General features: G+C 41.2%; 1 protein-coding gene across 4 annotated transcripts; it reads right to left on the minus strand.

Moving 5' to 3' along the window:
- Positions 1–2,015: 2,015 nt before the first annotated feature.
- On the minus strand, positions 2,016–13,221 carry LOC134333131 (tumor protein p53-inducible nuclear protein 2). Of its 4 annotated transcripts, none has more exons than XM_063014980.1 (4): positions 12,835–13,221; positions 8,429–8,801; positions 6,864–6,984; positions 2,016–6,649 (listed from the first exon to the last, which is right to left on the minus strand). In XM_063014980.1, exons 2-4 carry the CDS (start codon positions 8,550–8,552, stop codon positions 6,397–6,399), a joined length of 498 nt encoding a protein of 165 aa, XP_062871050.1. In that variant the 5' UTR covers positions 8,553–8,801; positions 12,835–13,221; the 3' UTR covers positions 2,016–6,396. The 4 variants fall into 4 exon arrangements, with proteins under 4 accessions (XP_062871050.1, XP_062871049.1, XP_062871048.1 ...); XM_063014979.1 differs by having other exon boundaries at positions 6,864–7,320; XM_063014978.1 differs by lacking the exons at positions 8,429–8,801; positions 12,835–13,221 and having other exon boundaries at positions 2,016–6,646; positions 6,864–8,416.
- Between the last annotated feature and the right edge of the window lie 9,388 nt (positions 13,222–22,609).

Consider the following 22,609-nt stretch of genomic DNA (forward strand, 5'->3'; position numbering starts at 1 on the left):
ACACAAGAATAAAACTGATACGTGTTATTTTTCCTCACACGAATGAAAACATTTACATTTTTGACACTCAGCGTTAAGGCTCAACAGCATCAACCTTAAAGCGGCGGTGTTCCAATTACTAGTGCACTACCTTAACCAGTGTGGCCACTCTCCAGTTTAAGATTCACTATATTCACCACACCTGCACACATACCATGTATAATTCATATCTTGTACAATAACTGTACATCTCTGACTTATTATTCCAAATTTTATATATTTATATTCATTCACATTTCATAATTTTTGTACATCTGTACATAAAGAGTCTTTAATCAATACCTGTATATATTGAACAAATGGTGCTAGTTTTATGTAAGGTTAATGTAAGTTTATGGGTATATTTTTTGTAATTAATGTGTATTGCAACTGTGAGGGACTATGCACCCAAGATTTTCACTCACCTTTCACACCTGTGTTAATGTGACGTGACAATAAAGTGATCTGATTTTGATTTTAAAAAACCCAAGTAACTGAAAACAGCAAAAGTGTGAAGATTTATATACTGTATTTTCACAATGATCACAATCTATTATTGCAATTATTGCAATCTATCACAACAATCACCAAAAAACAGAAGTAAAATGAACAGATGACAACAGACGTGTCGTGATGTTCTCGTGTCCAAGAAAATGTAAGGATGGTGTAGGTGTAGAAATGACCAGCAACAACCAGAGTTTATTATGTAGTAGTAGTACAGTTTGTAATTCCTATTTATGATCAATTTTAATCGCTTGAGTGCAAATTAAAAATCCCAAGATCTTGGGAAAAATTCCAAGGAGTGGCACCACTAACCTTAACCACTGAGGTACCACCGTTGATGATTCCTTTTGGCTGATTCCATTAGGGGTCACCAGGGCCATATATTTGTCCATATATATTTTTACACTGGATGCCCTTTCTGACACAACCCTCATATTTTACCTGACTTGATATGATTTGCCAAAATGGCTAGATTTTTGCAACACCACACATCTTCTGTATTGGTGAGCCCAGCCCAGGACTCAAACACCCAGAACTCTCAACAGTAGTGGCTCCTGATATTACACCACTTCAGTACAGTAATACAGTAATTTTTAAAAAAGTGATCACTGGTTTGTGCAAGGTAGTTATTGGTCCTTAAATAGTGCAATCATAGTAATTAAGTACCTAAAAGATTTGAGTTTTGAGTCAAATCTAGTCGTATCCAGTTCCCTAGTTGTTTCCCATGGCCGTACCTAACACACCCTCCCTACGACATGTTTGTAAATCCAACCACTTCTTTTCACCTGCATGAGGCAGGTTCACACATCTTTGTGATACAAGTGGTTTTTGTATCGTCTGTGTTTTTATGTACATTTGAACCTATCTTCATTCTCATTAGCCCAGTAATGTATTATTTCTTACCCACTAAATGAATTAGACATAAATAAACGCTATATGCTTTTCCTGTATCTTCAAACACCTAGATTCAAATGTTTATGAAGGTTCATGCCAGGTTACTCCAAACTAGTTTACATGCTGGTATTTATAGACACACCCGTTTATCTGTTCATTACTTTAGTACTAAGTTTGTTTCACTACGTGTGTCGGCCAGTTGCTGAACCAAATGTACACTATATAGCCAAAAGTATTTGGACACCTGAGCATGAGCTTGTAGGACGTCTCATTTACTGACCCCTGTGCTCTTCTAAGTATGTCTGTGTATGGGAATTTGTGCTCATTTAGTCAAAAGATGACAGTGTTTGTATGGCTGGGCACTGATGTTGTTTAAGAAAGCCTCAGTTGATGTTTCGGTTCAACCGGGGCTCTGTGCTGGACACTAGAGTTTCTTCATGCTGGAACAGGTAAGAGGACCTTCCCTAAAACTCTTTTAAGCAATTATTGTGGGTAAAACATGAATTTTAATAAATAGAAAAGGTGTCCCAGTACTTTCGTCCATGTATGTATTTACGTATATTGTTTATTTTCCAAAACAAAAAAAGACACAAGATCTGTTTCATCCTGAGAGATTTTTATTTTTTATTTCTTTTTTTCTGGTTCCTGCATTGCTGTTCGGATGCTGGAACCCCGTCCTCATACTTTTGCATAGGTCTCTCCTACTGCCCGGGGACCAGCGGCCACACAGACAGGGTCGAGAACTCAGCAATTCACAAACAAAACCATGCAGAATAGTGAAAGGCACGATCACCATAGATATCGAATACACCATTCCATGTTTTTTTCTTTTTCCATATATACTCTAGTTTTTTTTGGAAGGGGGCGTACTCATCCGAGAGGAAATACCCCCCTTTGAAGGTAAACCCCTGTGTTTGAAAAGCTGCCATAGTTACAGGGCATGAAATAACCCCGGAACGGAAGAGCGCGGCCTCTGCGTGGGCTGGTCCGCCCCCTCGTTTTTAACAATATAATCAGGTAACAGTGAATAAAAACAAATCTGCATCTAATCATAGTGGATACAAATACAAGCACATAGATTTCAATTCATATTACGATATCTTAAATTACCCCGCCCCGCTCTATGTTCATCACGTCACGCTAGCTACATACTCCGTTCACCCCGAAATACCCCGGGGTGAATAACACACCGCTCTCTATATGCACACACTTCATTAGTCATATACACACATACACCCCAAACTCTATAGGAACAGAACATGGAGGACATAACAACGGCTGGAGTGGGCGGCGAACAAATAAACAGAAATGAAGAGTAAAGCCTACTTGACGTCTGTATGTGGTCAATTCGATGAAATCTGCCCCTATATGGACAGCACGGCATGAAAGATGCTTCAGTACCTACAGGAGAACCTTTTACTTTTGTTCTTGCCCTCATACCTCTGTATTTCTGGGCATCACCAAACTTAAAAGGTTACCAACCTGGGAGGGTTAATGGCTAGCACGTGCTTCCTTGTGATTGCTCAAAGAAGGGCAACCTTAAGCATGGCATCAGACATCCTGTGATCCACCCACATACAGCCATCACGAATAAAATAAAGGTACACATGGGTTAAAAGAATAATATAAAGAAAATAGTGGAATATATGAATATATATTAGTTTTCTTAATAGCTTGTACATTTTGCTGCTAAAGCTGGCAGTGCCAGCGGTCATTAGGGCGGTTAAAAAGCAAAAGATGGCTAAATAACTAACATGCACGTAATAAGGTAAAAGAATCAGAACAGAATCAGGATTTACACCTATTCTCATTTCCTGAATCCTTGACTAGGGTGTAAAATGATGTAAATAATAAATATATAAATTTATCGGCTAAACAAGGTTGTGTTTTGATAGACGTGACATCATTCAGCATTAAAACAAGTCCAAACAGGCGTGGATCCAACACTGTAGGAGCTGTACGTTATATACACGAACGCTAATCCATACATCATGCACATCAGCATCGTTTGCTCATCCGCTACAGTCGCGCACGGCTAAAAAACTCAAAACGTAATAAGACAGTGCAAACTCGGGTCCGAGTCTCGTAGGTTTACGAAGAACTTTCAGCACCATGGTTTATCTGATCAGCATCTGAAGCACAACACTGTGTAAAGCCCTGCTCACACCCCAAAAAAGGTGTTTTAGCTATTTAAATTCTTTATTATTTGCTTCTGTAGAAATATAGATGTCGTCAGAGCAGATCATCCTTATACCAGACTTCCTGATGCAACCCTCCTATTACTATTGAGGACCTGCACTGAGAGTGCACTGGCAACTTCCCAAATTGAAATGGGAGAGCAATTCAGGACCCTGGTGCAAATATTGGGAGGTTTTGGGCGAAGCTGTCTCGACTGTCAAGTCGCTGTTGGTAAAATAAGCTTGAAGCATGGACAGCACAACTTTTCCAAGGGTCAACACAGCACAATACAGCACAGAACTTGTGCTACTGATCTCAGATGACTAAAACATCAAGTCTCGCTTTATTTCTACACTAAATTTGCTTTGCAGCTGAACTTTTCAGTGTACGTGAGAAACCTGCTGTGATGGGGGCTTAACAGAGAGGAACGGATGCTGTTCATGTTGGTGTTTGAGGTATATTTCTCCTCTTTGACCCTGCCAGGCTTTCAGAGTCGCCTCCTAACACTGGTGTGAAGGTTTGCTCTGGACGTGGCGTAAACACTGAACTTCTATCACAGTGGTTCCATTCCAGCCACGTGTTGGGTTTTGAACAGATCCGTCCCACGTTTACTAAAAAGAAAAGGGTCAGAGCACTGAGCATGGACAGGAAGATCAGGGGTCTGAGGCGTGCAAAAATAGAATAAAACACAACCAAGCAAAATAAAGAGTCGCCTTCCGTACCGTCTGATAAAGGAACGTGGGATTTAGCACCTGGCTGCGGGACAGCACCGTATTCATAATGGGACAGTTCCCACAATGCACTGCAGGAGGTTAGTGACCAAACCGTGTAACCCAGGAGATGCTGAGCACCCATAATACACTTTGTTCTTATAGAAACCACTTAAGAAACAGGTCTAGACCAGGATTTTTTTCAAAGAGCTGAACAAATTAAATCCCAAAAATTTAATAAACTTGTTTGCAAACAGGGCGGCACGTTGGCTCGGTGGGTAGCACTGTCACCTCACAGCAAGAAGGTCCTGGGTTTGATCCCCAGGTGGGGTGGTCCGGGTCCTTTCTGTGCAAAGTTTGCATGTTCTCCCTGTGTCTGTGTGGGTTTCCTCCGGGAGCTCCGGTTTCCTCCCACAGTCCAAAAACATGCAGTCAGTGTGTGTGTGTCACACACACACACACACACACCCCCCCCCCCCCCGGCCCTAAAAGCGGTTAAGAAAGTAAGCGAGTGTACGCGAACGCTTTAAAAACTGTCTGAAAGTCTGAAAAACCCTGGTCTAGACTTGCTTCTTTGTGGTTTCCACTTCTGACACCAAGAAGCAAATTCAGGGCTCGGTTAAGCCACTGCAATGCGTGCACCACCTTCAGGTGCCAAAATTGTTCCCCTAACATGATCCTACACCCTTTCCTGAACCACCGAACCCTGTAACCCACAGCAGCCGCCTTACACAGAAGCTCTTATACTCCTGTAATGCTGGTATTTAGATACACAGCCTATGAACGTTATTGATTTTATATTTGTGTCCCCTGACATTCGGATGCTGGCCTTACAAATCATAGGATTATATTATAGGTATCTGATACTACACCATAAGACCAAAAGTATTTGGACACCAAAGCATGTGATCTTTTCTGCTAGGACAACAGATGCTCTTCTGAAAAGCTTCTCACAAGACTTTAAGGTACGTATGTCTGTGCCCGCTGATTGATCAGTTGGTGTTCCAGTTCATCCCAGAGCTGTTAACTGGGACTGAGGCCAGGGCTATGTGCAGGCTCTATCTTTATACAGCTCGGTCATATTGGAACAGGCAAGAGCATCCCTAAACTGTTGCTGCAAAGTCGGAAGGAACTGTGAAGGCTGTCTAACGATTGGGAACACTGACATATCCTAAAATTTTGCAAAACTAGTGAGTGGGATATGTTTATTCATCATTTTTACATCAGTATATTACATCAGGGCATTTCAAGCCTATCTAAATATTGGGGGGGGGGGGGGTGTATAGTGTGATTAAAGCCTTGGTCTGTCTGTATTATCAATGCCATGACCTAATCTAAGCTAAAACAAAGTAAAAAACACTAAAACGTTCTTTGTTAGTTGTCTAAACAAACCCCAGTACCTCTGTGGAATCAGATGGTGCCAAATTGGTGGAGATTCGACCCAAATAAAGTAAAAGTTCATCATCACTGGTTTGATTTTCCAATTAAAAAGCTTCTATTTCCTGTGTACGTGAACTGACGGCTCGGTGGGTTACAAAACATACTTTACAAAACGATCATCCATCAACTCCCCCCCCTCTTTAATCTGCTTCCTCTCTCTGATCCGTCCTCTCACCTTCCTCTACTTGCTTCAGCATTCTGTGTGTCGTAAAAGCCCCCCGTCACGCATCAGATGGGATTCGAGACGCGGAAAAGGACGCCGACTTTCCTTCCAAACACAAAAATAAAAGGAAACTTTTCCAAAACAAAACAAAAGCAAATAAAGGAAATAAAAATGCAGCCCTGGCCCTGTTTAGCTTCGTCCATGCTCAGTGTGACTCTGAATCTGATACGGAGATGCTGCTTTGCTACACTGATGCCAGCTGCTCTCACTGTGGATGCCAGGTATAATTGGCATACCAGAAACTACTGCTAGCGGATAGATTTGAGCACCTTTAGTTTAGTGGCATAAAAAAGTAGCTGAAGCGAAAGTAAACAAACGCTAACACAAACACAATGTCTAAAAACGCAGAAGAAAGAGGAGGCATCGTCGTCGCTGATATAAGGTGGCCGGAGGTTGTTCGGGTGATGTGTTCAACGCCTGGAGTGTTAATCAGTGGCAGAGGCCACGCTGGCATGGCTGGTGCAGGAAGGCGTTGCGGGTGTGGGTGGTGTGGCGCGGGACCTGCTGGCGGACGCGGTTCTGCCGCTGTACGCGACCGCGGGCCAGGTGGCGTCGCTCCACGCGCGACTTGGCCTTCTGAACGCGGCTCGCGTGAGTCACTTTGGCGAGAGGAGCCGCCTGACAGGCCGAGCCTCGCGCCAGCCGGGTGGGCACCGGGGATGGCATGGATTCAGACATCCTGCTAAGGAAGAGAGAGAGAGAGAGAGTGGCAGAATGAGTAACAGCATCACCTAGAGAAACGTAATTTCAGTTATTTAAAGGAACAAAGTTATTCAACCCTTATATCACCCCTGTGAGAAAGTAAACGTCTCTCTGGATACTGAATACAAGCAGTGTCTATATACTTTTGGTTGTTTGTTGTATGTGTGTGTGTGTGTGTGTGTGATGCCGCTCACCTGGTGCCATCAGCCACCTCGGCGGTGCTCTGCTCCAGGTTGGACGAGGAGACGTAGACGGACATGCTGGGGTGCTCGATGAGCAGGTCCTCCATGGGACTGGCCTCGGCCGTCGCTCCCTCTGCAGTGAAACAGGGTGGAGGAGTGATGAACCAGCTCTCTTCTAACCCACCGCCGCACTCGTGGGCAGCGCCAAGCGGGCACAGGGGCGGGGAGGGAGAGTTGGGAGAAACGGGGGGGCGAAGGGAACGGGAGAAGGATGCGTGGGAAGCCTGAGAGTGGGCCGCTCTGGCCCTGCGACGTTTGCATGATACACGGGCGGGGTCAAGCGTATGACAGGAGGGAGGGGTCGTATTACATTCAGACTCCGCCCTGTGACACTCACTATGGGGAAGGGACTGCGCGATTGATGGCACCTCCGCCCCGTCCTCACCCAGCGTGGTGCAGTCACCGTCATCTGGGGTGGGGGTGGGGGATATCGAGGGTGGTGCAGGGGTAGAAATACAGACAGAGAGAGAACGAGAGGCGGGTACAGGTGGGTGAAACCATATTAAATAAAGCCATGCGGGTATAATGCAAATAGACACCGGGGGGTGGAAACAAGTCATAAATGGGGGTGGGAGGAGGTAAAAAGGGAAAACAACAAAACATCGGAACAGAATTATTAGTTTTGTGTTCCTGCGTCACTTAACTGGTTTCAGTGTTGTGAAAACTGACTGAAGATCAAATTACACCCAAACAAACTTATACTTTTCAAAATTTAAACTTCTATAATGTACAGAAGTGAAAAAAATCCCAAGAATTTCACATATTAGATGCTACCAGTACAAAATTAAACATATTCCAGTCAAAGACCAGTCAGCAGAGGTCATAATTGCCCCATCAACGAGGAAGCCTGGTCAACCATCGTCCCGCCCCCTACAGACACACAGCCAATCGTGTGTCTGTGTAGGCGCCCAGCCGGCCGATAGCATTGCTGAGATTTAAATTCGAGAGCTTGAGATCTCAGCACCGGTGGGTTAGCGTATGTTACTGCTGTGCCACCTGAGTACCCGAGTGTTACCTCCACTTCAACCTGGACATGGTCGCAGTGAGTACTGGTTCCTTGGATCCATTGGCTACAATGCAGACCCCAGACAGGACACCAATCCATCGCAAGGCCTAGGACAACCTCACCCCCCCCCAGACACAGCCAAATGTATTTGTATGTAGACACCCGAACGGCCGATAGCACCGCTGGGGATTCAAACCCTGGATCCCTGCAGCAGTGGGGTGGCATAGTACCACTCGAATGCCCCAAACTGAAATTTGAAAGTGTTTAGACAGCAGGACGTGTTTAGAGTTCAGAATTAAAGTATTTTATGATGCTTAGATGCTTTGTGTAGAATCTCTGTTTATAATGACAAATGTTAGCATGTTAAAATTAAAATGTTGAGAATTTAGGGGTCTGTAATTAACATTCCAATTATTTAAAACACCGAAACATTGAAAAAATCTGAATTTGGCTTAGCAAAGTTTTACCAATACCTGTTAAACCAACCACCCAAAATCAGCCAGACACTCACCGGGTACGCTGACCAGCAGCCATCCTTCCTCGTCGGCCTCCGTCACACAGGGTTTGGGTCCGTTGACCTCGGCAGAGACGTCCTCCACCTCTCCGAACAGCAGGTTGCTGAGGCGCTGGAACATGGCGACTTCAGAGGTGAAAGTTCAGAATGGGTGGAAGTCCTGAGCGAGAGCTGCCTCGGAATTTTGCTTAGAAAATACTGCAGTAATTTATCTACAATGCGCTTGGTCTCGTGTTTCAGGTCAGAAATAACCTGCGGTGTTTACTGGCCTCTTTAGCTCGTCAAGCCCTTGTCGGTGGAGGAACCTTGGAAGAGTCGGACGCCCGGCTCTCAGAGTGCAAATTTAAGGTCACTGATGTACTGCAAAGGCCTGCAGAGACACAGAGGAGAAGAAATTGGTTGAAAAATAGAATAATTATATCACAAAAGTGATATCTAGGCTTACTCACATTTGACAGATGCAGATTACAGCTTGTGGAGAGCTAATTAGAAAATACACTCTGGTTGAAGGTTTATCAATATTTATGGATAATTTTTATAAATAATGGTACAAAACCCTGGGAGTTCCATTATTTCCAAAACCCAGTTTCTTGTAGTGGCCTCATTAAATGTAATCATCCTACTAACTAATGGTGTTATAATAAAAATCATATTCCTGTTCGTATTTAAATCTGGATTTACTTGTCGTTTGTTTTGCACTTGTGTCTCTGTGATGCTTTTTGTTTCATGTTAGCACAACATGTTGGAATCAACACGTTTATGGTGCAGTTTGTTTCATTTCTCTGTTTACAGAGTTGCTGTTTGTTGTTCCTGCTTTTTTTAGGTCATCCTGCAACCTTTTTCAAAGACCTGCTGGCTTCTGTTAGTCTGAGAGCATGTTGGGAAATCTTGTCTAGTGGTGTGAATTAACAAAACAACTGTATTGACAGGGATACTTTATTTTTTGGAATCTAGTCCTAATCTAGTCATGTCTAATTCCCTGATTGCAACTTCCTCTGCCACGGCTGCAGACCCCCGCCCTTTTGGACAGAAAGTCCTTTGAATATCCCAAACAAGCTAAACTAAACTGTATCTAATCTTTTAACCTTAACTGTGATATCAGTATCACTGTGGGCTAAAAATAATCACCTCTGTTCAGCAGGGGTTCTTTTCATTGATGGGCGGGGTGCATTCATTTATACATATTTAATAAACTGATGTGTTAAATTTTCTCCCCTAAACATACCGTTTTATGTGTGTTTTTTATTTATATTTATTCAGAATGACAAAGTCATAAAACACGCTGAAGTAGATTTTAACTAACCAAGAAAACCACAGTGAAATAATTGTTTCCTCTCAGTGTAGGAACCCAAGAGTTCATCATGAATATTCAAATATTTGGTGTTGACTTTAGGCTGTTGTGTACACTCTGCTGAAACACGGACCAAAAGTTGCAGTACTAGGAAAAAACTAATCAACTTGTTTACTAAGAAGTCGATGCACTCACTGCTAATAAACAGATTAATCTGAATCTTTTTCATTGAAAAACAGTGTGCGGAAAACAATCAGAAGAGATTTCCCAGGAGGCAAAGCTCTGTGCAAATATAAATAATTAAGTACGCATTCAGCTGTAATGTTATTGGGTCATGGGAGCTACATACTGTTGGACCCCTGAGCAGAGCTTCTAACCCTAAAGTTCTTGGACACACAAATACGAGCCTTGTGCTGGAAATGATGCTGTGAAATTTGCATTGACGTCAGCAAACAACTCTCAGGCTGTGGATCGTCTCTACTGACAGTGAGATTTGCAAATGATTTAGACCACAATCTATTCATGTTTACTTTTTTTCCAACAGTTTATTGCGTCTGTGTGGATAAATGAATTGATTTACCAGAATGGATTGAGATATTATTAAGATTAAGTCACCAGTTTTCATTCATATAGCAGGAGGAAGGAAGTATGCATTCATCAATATTATATTTAAAATAATCACTAACGATGAATTACCAGCCCATGGCACCAAGTGAAATGACATTATAGAACTGCACTGCTTTTGTTAATACAAGCTTTGCCATTCCAAATCCCATATGTATCTAAAACAAGCGTATCTAATCTTATAACCTTAACTGTGATACTAGTATCACTGTGGGGCTAAAAATAATCTCCTATCTGCTCAGCAGGGTTTTTTCATTGATGGATGGGGTGCGTTAATAGCCCTGCTGCCTTGTGGATGGAGACAGAGTAACGCTCTTGATTTAAGATGAAACCTTCCTCTAATGAGACAAGTGGACCGACTTCCAGGGTGTAAATCACCTGACCTCCTTACTGAATAGGGTCAGGTATTCAGACCTGTACCTCTTTCTTGGTTTACATCATACATGCACTTGCAAACTAAAGGAAACATGGTGCAAAACAATTGGTGAGGGGTGAATTATGAAAGATGTTCTCTGCTGAAGAAGATCGAACACATCTGGGGACATTCAGAGCAGCCAATCCACCTTCTGTATGTTTTGGGAGGTAAAAGAAAAACAATACCCGGAGAACCAGCGGGTACCAGCGTCTAACTTCATTTAACATATGTTATCATTATTTATTTATTCTTACTTACAGCTTTGTACTGTTTATTACTGAGGTATGTCCTGTGCCATCCTAAAATACAGGGCACAGGACTAGAATACACCCAAGTCATATGTGGAGCCAAAGGGAACCCTCTTGCAAGAAGATTATGCTAAACTTATTAGACAGAGAATGAAGGCAAATCCTGGTCCAGGTACCCAGGTCTTTAAAACCACACACCACCTATTTAGACAATTATGCTATTTAAATCTTTATGTTAGTGTTGGCACAGTGGCACTACCACCCAGGCGGGTGCCACAGAGTAACTGGTGCTAGAGACATGGTTTGAGCCAAAATTGTATTGTTGTTAGTAGTAGTAGTAGTGATACATATAGTAATAACAATATAATTACGTATAATTAGCGTATATTTATTTACATTTACATGTTCGGCATTTAGCAGACAATAAATATGGGGCAAGCCTAAATGCTGAAAATGTAAATGTAGCAGACGCCTTTATCCAAAGCGACTTACAATACAGTTACAGTATACAGTCTGAGCAATTGAGGGTTAAGGGCCTTGCTCAAGGGCCCAACAGCAGCAACCTGGCAGTGGTGGGGCTTGAACCAGCGACCTTCTGGTTACTAGTCCAGTACCTTAACCACTCGACTACTGCATGCCCCCAATATATTTATGCTAATTTGCAGTTGCTAATTGTTTATTTTGAAATATACTCATTTAAAACGCATAAAAATCAAGATGTTATTTCAAGATTCTATGTTATAACAAGATTCGGCAATGTTACAGCCAACAAAACGTCTCATGCGCGTCAAAAAATGTAATAAAATTCGATCATTTTCTAGGGCTAGGATGTTTACTAACTAGAGCACTAGATAGGGAACAAGAAGTCATTTGGGATACGGCCACAAAAACACATGAACAGGCGGAGCGATAGGAGGAGCGAGTGCTGACGTCACTGGTGCAGCTTCACCGCCCATGGAGACTGGAGGGGGACGGAAAAATACCCAGCCGGACAAAAACGGGGAAAAAAACACCACAGAACGATTTAGAGGACAAGAAGGGTCCAAAGCATTGATCATTTGTGACTGTAAATATGTATTACAATACCGTACGTATATTTGGATGTGTTTTGCTCCAAGATGGAGAGTAAATATACAATAAATGTACATACATCTACAGGGTGCAGAGTTTTTACATGCAGAAAAACATCTCTACCCAGTAATCTGCACTGCATATACATCTGTTATGCAAAATGTGAATGTTTGTATATGTGAGAGCTAAAAGGGTCAATGGCAGGTCGGATCAACCTTATTAGAACTGACCTGAAAATCCTAACACTAATATCCATGGTCAAATTACACCCATACAGACATTAAGCTATATATGTAACCAGAACACACACACACACATATATATATATGTGTGTGTGTGTGTGTATACATACATATACATATATGCAGAGAGTGACAGACAGACGAATAAATAGCAATTACATAAACCAAGTACTAATCCACAGCAGTCGACTTTCTAATGTTTGTATTATTTAGACATAGCCTGACCTAAATACAAATGAAACTCCAAACAGTGCAGCTGATATTTAGGCTATTATTAAGGCAATAAATACATCGATGGAATCAGGATTGTTATTAAAGCCCATAAAAGGCACATCGACGTTTAATCCTCGACATGTTCCCAATCCACCCATGTAAGGTCATCTAAGAGCTTATTTATAACCATTTCTGTCCCCTACACTAGATACTGGGATGCAGTACTCGGTCGGTGCATATTAATGAGTTGAGCTGCAAAACGAAAACAGACGACAGAACAGTGAGGATGGAGATCTTACCTGCCTCTGCACAAACAGACAAACACAAGAACAGGTCCAGACACGGTTCAGGCTGTAAACGGAGGAGGAAATAAAGTCCAGCTTTAGATGGATGAGGTAGACTTTGGTGCACCAGGATACGGTTAATAAAACACAAGGTTTGTTTTTCTTCTCAGAAGAAGTTCTCCGTGTAAACTTGGATGTCAGACCCACGGGACGGTGTGGATCGGTCCGGTTCGTTCTTGGTTCGGCTTTTTCAGTAGATCTGTGGGTATTTCTGTCGCCTGTTAGTTTGTGCTGTTATTGCCTGGCTGATCCAGCTGATCCGACCATCACAGCGTAGAACGCTCGGAACAGCTGATCGTGACGTCACAATGGTTTCAAACGCCAGGCCGACTCCTCCCACCGCGGAGCCGCTGCCTATCAGAGATTTACACAGGGTTTCTACCGGAGTCCGGTTAAATAATAACAAGGGCGGAGGGGAGGAGGAGGATGAATGGATCAGCGACCTGCTCCTCTTTCTACTGAATGACGATAATTATAATAAAAATAACAATAATATAATAAAAACATAATAATAACAATAATATAATAAAAACATAATAACAACAATACAATAACATTCATGATAACGATTATGATAAATATGATAACAATATTTATAATATTATTAATGATAAAAATATAAACAACAATTATGGTATTATTAATATAATGGTAATTATAATATTAATACAAATAAAACGATGATGATAATAACAACAACAACAATAATAATAATAAACATGCTAATAACAACAGACAATACACTAATATTCATGATAATGATAATAATATGTATAATATTAATAATGATAAAATATAAACAACGATGATAATATTATTTATATGTGATTATGATATTAATACAAATAAAACAATGATAATAATAACAACAACAATAATAATAAACATACTAATAACAACAAGGATAGTGATATTATTTATATAATGGTGATTATAATATTGATAAAACATTGATAATGATAATAACAACAATAGTTATATTCATGATAACAATAACAACAATGATGATGATAATTATGCTAACAATATTAATAATATTATGAATGATAAAATATAAACAACAATGATAATTATATAAATAATAATGGTGATTATAATAATGATAACAATAAAACAATAATGATGCTGACTAATAGTACTGTGGGAGTATATTGTCTAAGCAACTGAGGGTTAAGGGCCTTGCTCAAGGGCCCAACAGTGGCAACCTGGCAGTGGTGGGCTTGAACCAGCAACATTTCGATTACTAGTCCAGTACCTTAACCACTAGGGTACACCTGCCCCAGCGATATTATTATTATTATAATAACAATATCATTTTCATCCACTTTTTCACTGCTTTATTCTGGTCAGGGTTGCAGTGGGCACTGCACTCCAGGCAGGAAAACCCTGGACAGGGCATAATAGACCACTGTGCCACTCGAGCGACTACAAAAATAAAACCAAATTTTTAAAACTAGTTTTTAATAAAAGAGGGGGCAGAGATGATTCAAACTCTGTGGCAAGACTCTTCACTGTTCCAGCATGACTGTTCCTCTGGGCACAAAGTCATGCCAGGACATGGTTTAATGAATGTGGTGTAGAGAATCTTCAGTAACTTGCAGAGCCCTGATATCAACCCTAATAAACACTTTAGGAATTAAATGAAACACGTTTAAGCCACAAAGATTAGGTACTCAATAATAAGGCCTATAGTTTGAAATAAACCATCCAACCAGCTCATGGTCAGGTGTCCATTTACTTGTGGCCACATAGCGTAAGTAAGAATGCGCTTGTTGGTGTATTTTACTGTTTTGCTCTTGGTAGTAGTTACTGTTTCTATGGTGCTGCTGTTAATAGGTGTAACTTGATCCTGACGTTGTGGAGGACCTGAATGGTAAGGTGACCAGGAAGCCTGGGATGAATCACTTGTCGTTGGAATTGCTCTGCAGCTCTGTGTGTGGGTCAAAGTCGATCCTGCCCCACTGTGTCCTGCCCCTTTAAACACTGTTTGTAAATATTGCTTTTACCCTCCCTTTATTTCCTTTCCTGTAACGTAGGAGAGGCTTCAGCGTCCTACAGCACTGTGTCAGCCAATCACAGAGAGCAGGAATGTATGCAGTACTTTACCAGCCAATAGAATCACAAGGATTTGAAGGCCCTAACCCTGTTGACTTTTTGGTCCTTGTTTTTTTTATTTTTTAAAGACCTTAAAATCTTGATCATGGCCTGTTCAACCTGCAACTCAATTATCACAGAAGCTACAGTCCTTTAAGGAGAACGTCCTTTGGGCAGATGAGACCAAATTAGAGCTTTTTGATCAAGCACATGATTGTACTGTTTACAGAAAAGAACTAAGTCTCTATGGTCAAACATGGTGGAGGTTCGCAGATGTTTTGGGGTTGCTTTGGTGCTTCTGACCCAGGATGCCTTGACCGTACATAGAATCATCTAAAGAGTATCAGAGAATTTGGAGCACAATGTAGGCCTTAGTATCAGAAAGATGAGTCTCTTTCATAAAGCATAGGTCATCATAGGTGTTCTAGCAAGACAATGACCCGAAGCATGCTTTAAAAACACCCAGAAATAAATTAAAACAAAGCACCAGATAGTTCTGAATGGCCAGCAATGAGTCCAGATCCAATTTGGTTAAAAAGAGTGGTTCAAAAATTCTAGTAAAAAGGTATAACAATTGATTTCCATTAGCATGAGTGCTAACATTGTTGGCCATCACTGATCCATTTCATCAGAATGCAGAACAGGTACACATTTAATAAGTATTTTAGATGTTTAATAAAGTTAAGGAGGAGTTCCTTCACACCAAACATGTCGAACCATGTCTTAATGGACCTTGTTTTGCTCACACTGGGACAGCTGTGCTGTTATTTAATTCATAGAGCAGTTTTTACACAGCTGTTAGCAACGGGTGTGGCTAAAACACCTGAAGTTAGTAATAAGGAGGGGCGTCCGCATACTTTTGCCCATTACGTGTTTATTGTTTGAATAGCTACCGTGTCACATTTAGACGTCCACACCTCTTAGCTTATAACGTGTGTAGTGACATTTTAATTTCTGTTATGAAGCAGTATTTTTAGCCTGTGATGAAAAGAGGTGTAGCACGCACTGTGCTAAGCTAGTAGCTAAAAACTTTACTGACATCTTAACTACATTAGCTACAAAAACAAATGTGAATTAAAATATTTTTTTCAAAAATGGACAGAAAAAAAAAATAAGAAAAGTGTTATTTTGGCCTGTGATGAGATATGTAGCACTTACAATGCTAAGCTAGTAGCTATAAGCTTTACGACATAAATGTGGATGAATATTACAGACAAACAATGAGAAAAGTATTAATTTAGCCTGTGATAAAAATAGTTGTAGCACACACTGTGCTAAGCTAATAGCTAGAACTTTACTGACATCTTAGTTACATTTGCTACAAACATAAATGTGAATTAATGTATTTTTTAAAAATGGACAGAAAATAATAAAATATTAGAAAAGTATTTGTTTAGCCTGTGATGAAAAGAGGTGTAGCATGCGCTACGCTAAGCTAGTAGAGCTATTAGCTATGTAGTTTTACCTCAAATGTAAACAATCTTTAGTGATGAATCATGCCATATAAATCAAAAACACCGTTTGTTTGTAGTTTTTTATTTCTTTATTTTATATTTGGTGTAAATGAAAAACATGTACCGTGTTTTTACTACACATTCATGCCTGAACAGGTGATCACACACACACACACACACACACACACACACACACACACACACACACACACACACACACACACACACACACACACACACACACACACACACAGCACCTCGGTGTAAACACCTCGTTTTGATGAACTCAGTGCAGAAGAATGAAGATTAGATTGGGGTTAAAACGCCTCAGCCAAACATTTATGGAATGTATTTACATTTTACCTGGGGTTTAAAGTTTAATGCCAAGTGTGAAATGCAGGACAACAAGACTAAAGATCTCTTTCTTTCCCACAGCTATCAGACTCTTAAACAGCTGAGCTGATTATTCATAGACACTATCACACTTGCACACAATACTTGCACTATACCACATATGACTGTTTACAGGTCTACATACAGCTGCACATGTATGTTTACTGTCTTTACATTTTGCACATGTAACTATATTGTCTGATTGCGATATATCTGCTCTTTTCTTGCACAATGTACATAACTTATACTCAGCGTGTTTTTTTTACTATATCTAACTTTTATTTCTTAATTTTATTTTATTTTATTATTATCTTTGTACTTTGTTACATCATGTGTGGACAGCAAAATAAGAATTTCATTGTACAGGGAAACACGTTTCCTACTGTACATATGACAATAAAGCTTTGAAATTTGAATTTGAAAAAAAAAAAAAAACTCGCTGTACATTGTAATTCTAAGCTACACTACATTAGAGTGATCATACGTCCTATTTTCCCCGGAACGGCTTTTGTAGTCTAAGTGCGCTATTTTGCGTGTTTTTTGCACTGATTTAACTTTTCTCTTTAGGTCCCGCATTCTCACATTTCTCTTAAAATGCACAAGCGCAAATAAAAACTTTACAGACGAATAACAGGAAAATAATCCGTGTTTTTGTCTCGGTCAGGATCCTTGAGACGCCGTGATAGCGCCACATTCTCACATTTTTTGCCTTGCTCAAGGGCCCAACAGCAGCAACCTGGCAGTGGTGGGGCTTGAACCAGCGACTTTCTGGTTACTAGTCCAGTACCTTAACCACTAGACTACAGCTTGCCCATTCTGTTCATATAGCTCTACTGATGATCTACACGCTGAATTAAAAGTAGAAGTAAGAAGATTAAATGCATTTGTTAGTTGTCTTGTTAAAACTATGAAATTACTTTGCCCAACCAAACCCCAAGCTGTTCCCCACCAGTGTCCAAAATATGGTCACTCTACACTATATGGTCAAAAGTATTTGGACACCTGACCATGAGCTTGTTAGACGTCCCAATAGAGTGACCACTGTGTGATCTTTTCAGCTACAACAACAGCCTTTAAAGTATAAGAATATCTGTGGGAATTTGTACCCATTTAGTCTAAAGATTTACATTTTCAGCTTTTAGCAGATGCTTTTATCCAAAGTGACTTACAATTACAACTGAATACAATTTAAGCAAGTGAGGGTTTAGGGCCCAACAGTGGCAACTTGGAGGGTGTGGGGCTTGAACCGGCAACCTTTTGAGTACTAGGCCAGTACCTTAACCACTGAGCTACCACTGCTCTTAGATGACAGCATTTGTATGGCTGGACACTCCAGTTCATTCCAGAGATGTTGAGTGGCGCTGAGGTCAGGGCTCTGTGCAGGACACTAGAGCTTCTTGGTTTTTAATCAAGCTTTTCTACATGCCTTTATAGAGCTCACTCATGCTAGAACAAGAAAGGACCCTCCCTAAACTGTTGCTGCAAAGTTGGAAGCATGTCATTTCATTTATATAACTGATTTATTACACCTGTTAGCAAATGCTTTTGTCCATATGATGTATGTTAGATGATATTCAGATCATGAGCAGATCTACGTCCGGACTCCACAGTAACCCGGTGCAACATTAAACCAGTAGATAATGTTTCTGTAGGAACGTAGAGGCGAGGGTGTCGTTATCTGACCTGAGATCAGTTCTGTATCCTCTCTAGGTGTGACGAGGGTTTGTGTCGTCATCAGTCACTGGTGCTTCAGGCCAAGTTCCACCTTGAGAAGGTGATTTTGGTAGGACAGAATGACCGAGTCATATAACATCAGTTCATCTGTGTTTAACACCTCAGAACTAATCAAGCCTCTTAGATAATCGATGTCTTTAGGTTTAACAGAAGAACCAGATTGAACCCCAGACTGATTCAGTCAGCCAAAACGTGTCTGACGGCCGACAGTTCTTTAGTTTTACACCAGTGAGAACAATGTAAAGACCAATAAAAGTTTGATGTGATTGACATTTGCGCATCACTTGGGCGACTGGGTGGCTCGGCGATCTATTGTGCTAGAGATCCGGTTTGAATCTCAGCTGCGCTATCGGCCGACTGGGCGACCCCACAGACACGATTGGCTATGTCTGAGGAGCGTGGGTGGCTGAGGCCCTGCCATGGATTGGCGCCCTGTCTAGGGTGTTCCTGCCCTGCGTCCAGTGTTTCCTGATCAAAATGTGAGATATGAATATTCATTCATTTATTGTCTGTTTTACCACCACATTACCCTGGTCAGGGTTGCAGTGGGTCCGATTTATTGGGCGAAATGTAGAAATCAGACCAGACAGGTCACCAGTTTATTACAAGGCACACACAGGGCTATTTTGTATCTACAGTTAACCTGACTGCATGTCTTTGGACTTTTGGGAGGAAACTGGAACACCCGGAGGAAAACAACCTGAAGACAAGGAGAACATGCAATCTCCCCACAGAAAGGAATATAACCTATGCCCCTCTGGCATGAGGCAACAGCACTTTTAACTAAACACAAGTCAGATTTTTGACATACTGGGGGTGTTTATAAGTTTAAAAGAGATGTTAGATGTTGTTTCTTGTTAATGAACAGAACAGAGCAGAACAGAACAGGAGGATGAAACGGTTCCCTGATCTGTGGTATTTAACCCAGGCCGCGGTGTTCACCGGCGCTCTGTGTTAGCTTTTAGAGACCGGAGTGTTCCTTGTTTCTGTTTGCTGGGATAAAGGAACTCCAGAGTTCCTAGAAAATAATGAATGGACGGTCCGTGGTGCTCGGTTCCTCCTCCTGTTCTTCTCTTTGTTCCTGAACTCTGTAGGTCTTCATTACAACCCTTCTGTTCTGGAGCTCAACATGGAGGAGGGGAAAATAGGTGAAAGGTTACAGAGCTGCAGGGGATTGTGGGATTGTTTGGTATGTCAACATGTCTCCTCCTCTCGCCCTGACCTTCGGAAGAATGCCGTGTGGTGCATGCTGGGAACTGTAGTTGTTTTACAATAGCCAGTGGAGGCAGGTGGAATTATACAAGATAAAACTGACTGTTATGTTAAATGGAATATTTAGTAACTTAATTCTGATCAGGGTTACTGTGGGTCCAGAGTCTTTCCTGGAAACAATGGGGGAATGGCAGGATACACCCTGGACCTTTAGGTTTGTTAGGATGACATGTTCTTTTGTTCTTCAAACCCAGCTTTGTTTGAAGATACCAGCATTCATTCTTTCTATTGTTTCTCGTCCTTCTGCTCAGTCTGTACTCCCGCTAACTCCTCCAGCTAAATATAGTGTCAGTGGGATTTGCCAGTTAATGCTATAAGCAGGAAATGAGTCTAATATGGGCTGGAGGAGGAAATATCAGAAGCTTTAAAATGGCCTCCTTCTGGGTCCAGGACTTTGCTTCAGACTCCACTACTCCACCAAGTGCACACTAACTATCGTATTTACCACCTTGTCTAATTATAAATGGAACACAGACTGTTTGTAAAGAATGTGGGAATGTGTCCTCCTGACCTCTTCTACATCATACAAGCTGTTTGTTTGTCTACAGACCACAAATATAGACACAGGCTCCCAAATGGGCCTTCAGATGTCCTCAGGAGGATGGGAGATCCGGAACATCTCATCTTATTCATCAACAAGCCACAGTCCAGAAAATGGACAAACAGACACCGGTTCAGCTTTTCTTGTTCAACATGATTGGTGAAGGAAACATCAATCATCTTTGACATGTGGACGACGCACCACACACAGCAGAAAACCAGGAAGACCTGAAGGTTCTTATGAGGATAGTTAAAGGACAGAGTAAAAAAATGTGACTTTAGTCTAATACGAAAGAAGACAAAAGTCATGACAAAAAACCCTCTGACGTTACCACTGATAGAGAAGATGTGAAAAAGGTGGAGAACTTTTGCCAACTTGGATCAAATACTAACAACAAAGGATCCAGCACTCAGGAAATACCACACAGACTAGCACTTGTTAGAATGAGCTAGATATTGTTAGGTGAGGTTCTTTATGGACGTGAAAGCTGGACAGTAAAATAGCAGGACAGGAAGAAGGTCCATGCTGTTTGACTCGTCTGGTTGCCAAACGTTTAAATTGAAAGGAACTTGTTTTTTCTCTCATTTCTTTAATCTCTCTCTCTCTGCTGGTTAGTGATAAGGCTGAGCAGCTTGGGGGCCTGTCTGTTTATCACCCAGTTTCACATTTCATAATTTTTCTACGTTGGCACGTTGGCAAAGAAGAAAAAAAATGTTCTGACATTACAGTTGTTATACAGCCTGTATTTATAAGACACTCATAGAACCTGAGACCAAGACAAAGACTAACCAGAAATCTATCTATCATCAAAAAAAACCAAGACCCATACCAACCAAGACCAGGAAAAGAGGACATCCCATACCAACCAAGACCCGTACCAAGAAATTGAGACAAGACCAAGATCCAAGTCCAATAGGATGAAGACAACTCCAAGATTCAAACCAGTCAAAAGACCAAGACACAATTAAGATCAAGACAAAGACTAACCACAAATAAAAAAGACCAAGATTCACACAAATCAAGACCAGAACAAGATCATTACACATGCCAACAGAGTTTGATACAAGATCTAAACCCACACAAGCCAGGACCAAAACAAGATCAAGACCCATATCAATTAAGACTAGAACAAAAAAAGACTTATACCAACCAAGACAAAGACCAACTAGAAATAAAACAAGACCAAGACCCATACCAACAGAGAAACCAAGACAAGAACCTGACCCATAACAACCAAGACTAAGGGAAAATAAACACCCATGCCAACTAATACCAAGACAGGACCAAGACCAATAACATCCAAGACCATGATAAGACTGAGTCAAGTCCACAGCCCACATGAAGGCTTGAGAGCGCCCTGACAAGTACATCTCTCCCATCGAACTTTAGCCAGTCAATGCACCTGTTAGTAATGGATCTGGCTGAGATAGCTGAATCCTCTTTAGACGTCCACATACCTTTGGCTGTGATGTGTATTTGTCTAACTTGTGCTTCGTGTTTTGACTTCTACAGGTCAAAGTTTAGACAATGGCTTACACGAGGTGAGCTCAGACGGGTACAGCTGAGTGGACTTGGCACGGTTATAGAAACACTGTGTACACTGACAGAAGCCAGTTCAGGAAGTCCTAGACCCTAGACCAAAACACACACACATCCATCAGGGAAACATTTTACTATGCAATAGGCGGCTATTTTAAGGGGGTACGTCTATCACAGCTGATAAAAAAGAATTTGAGTGGACTTGGCACAGTAAGAGAGACACCGTGTACACTGAGGACAGAAGCCAGTTTAGGAAGCCCTAGGCCCTAGACCAACACAAACACACACTGTATGCAATTGTAAGAAAAGCTTTGAGAACCATCAACATCAAACCTGAGTTGTACCAGAAGCTACAGCAGGTTCTATACGAACTTCCAAAAATTAACCCTTCCAAAAATAAACAAACCCCCTGCAATACAAACCGGAACTCAAGATGAGAACTACTGTACAATGTTCAAGAGTGACTACAATGTTTTTGTATTTTTTTATTTTATTTTCCCCTGGTCCACACACACACACACACACACACACACACACACACACACACACACACACACAGGTGTGTCTCTCTGGTTTTGCATTTGAACTGAAGTGAACCTGCCAAAAGTTTATTAAGTGCACTGTAGAACCGTGAACTTTACCCAAACATGCGCTGTACTGGGCTAAACATGACCCATTCAGCACTGAAAAACATCAGGTGTTT

Source organism: Trichomycterus rosablanca, chromosome 19, assembly GCF_030014385.1.
Source record: "Trichomycterus rosablanca isolate fTriRos1 chromosome 19, fTriRos1.hap1, whole genome shotgun sequence".
NCBI lineage: Eukaryota > Metazoa > Chordata > Actinopteri > Siluriformes > Trichomycteridae > Trichomycterus > Trichomycterus rosablanca.

Bases quoted from the DNA above. Each gene is read 5' to 3' on its own strand.
- LOC134333131 (XM_063014977.1), bottom strand. From the start codon at position 7,471: ATGACTTGTTTCCACCCCCCGGTGTCTATTTGCATTATACCCGCATGG. The intron at 6,650-6,863 runs GTGAGCGGCATC...TCTCTTCCTTAG, and splicing joins GAGGTGGCTGATGGCACCAG to CAGGATGTCTGAATCCATGC.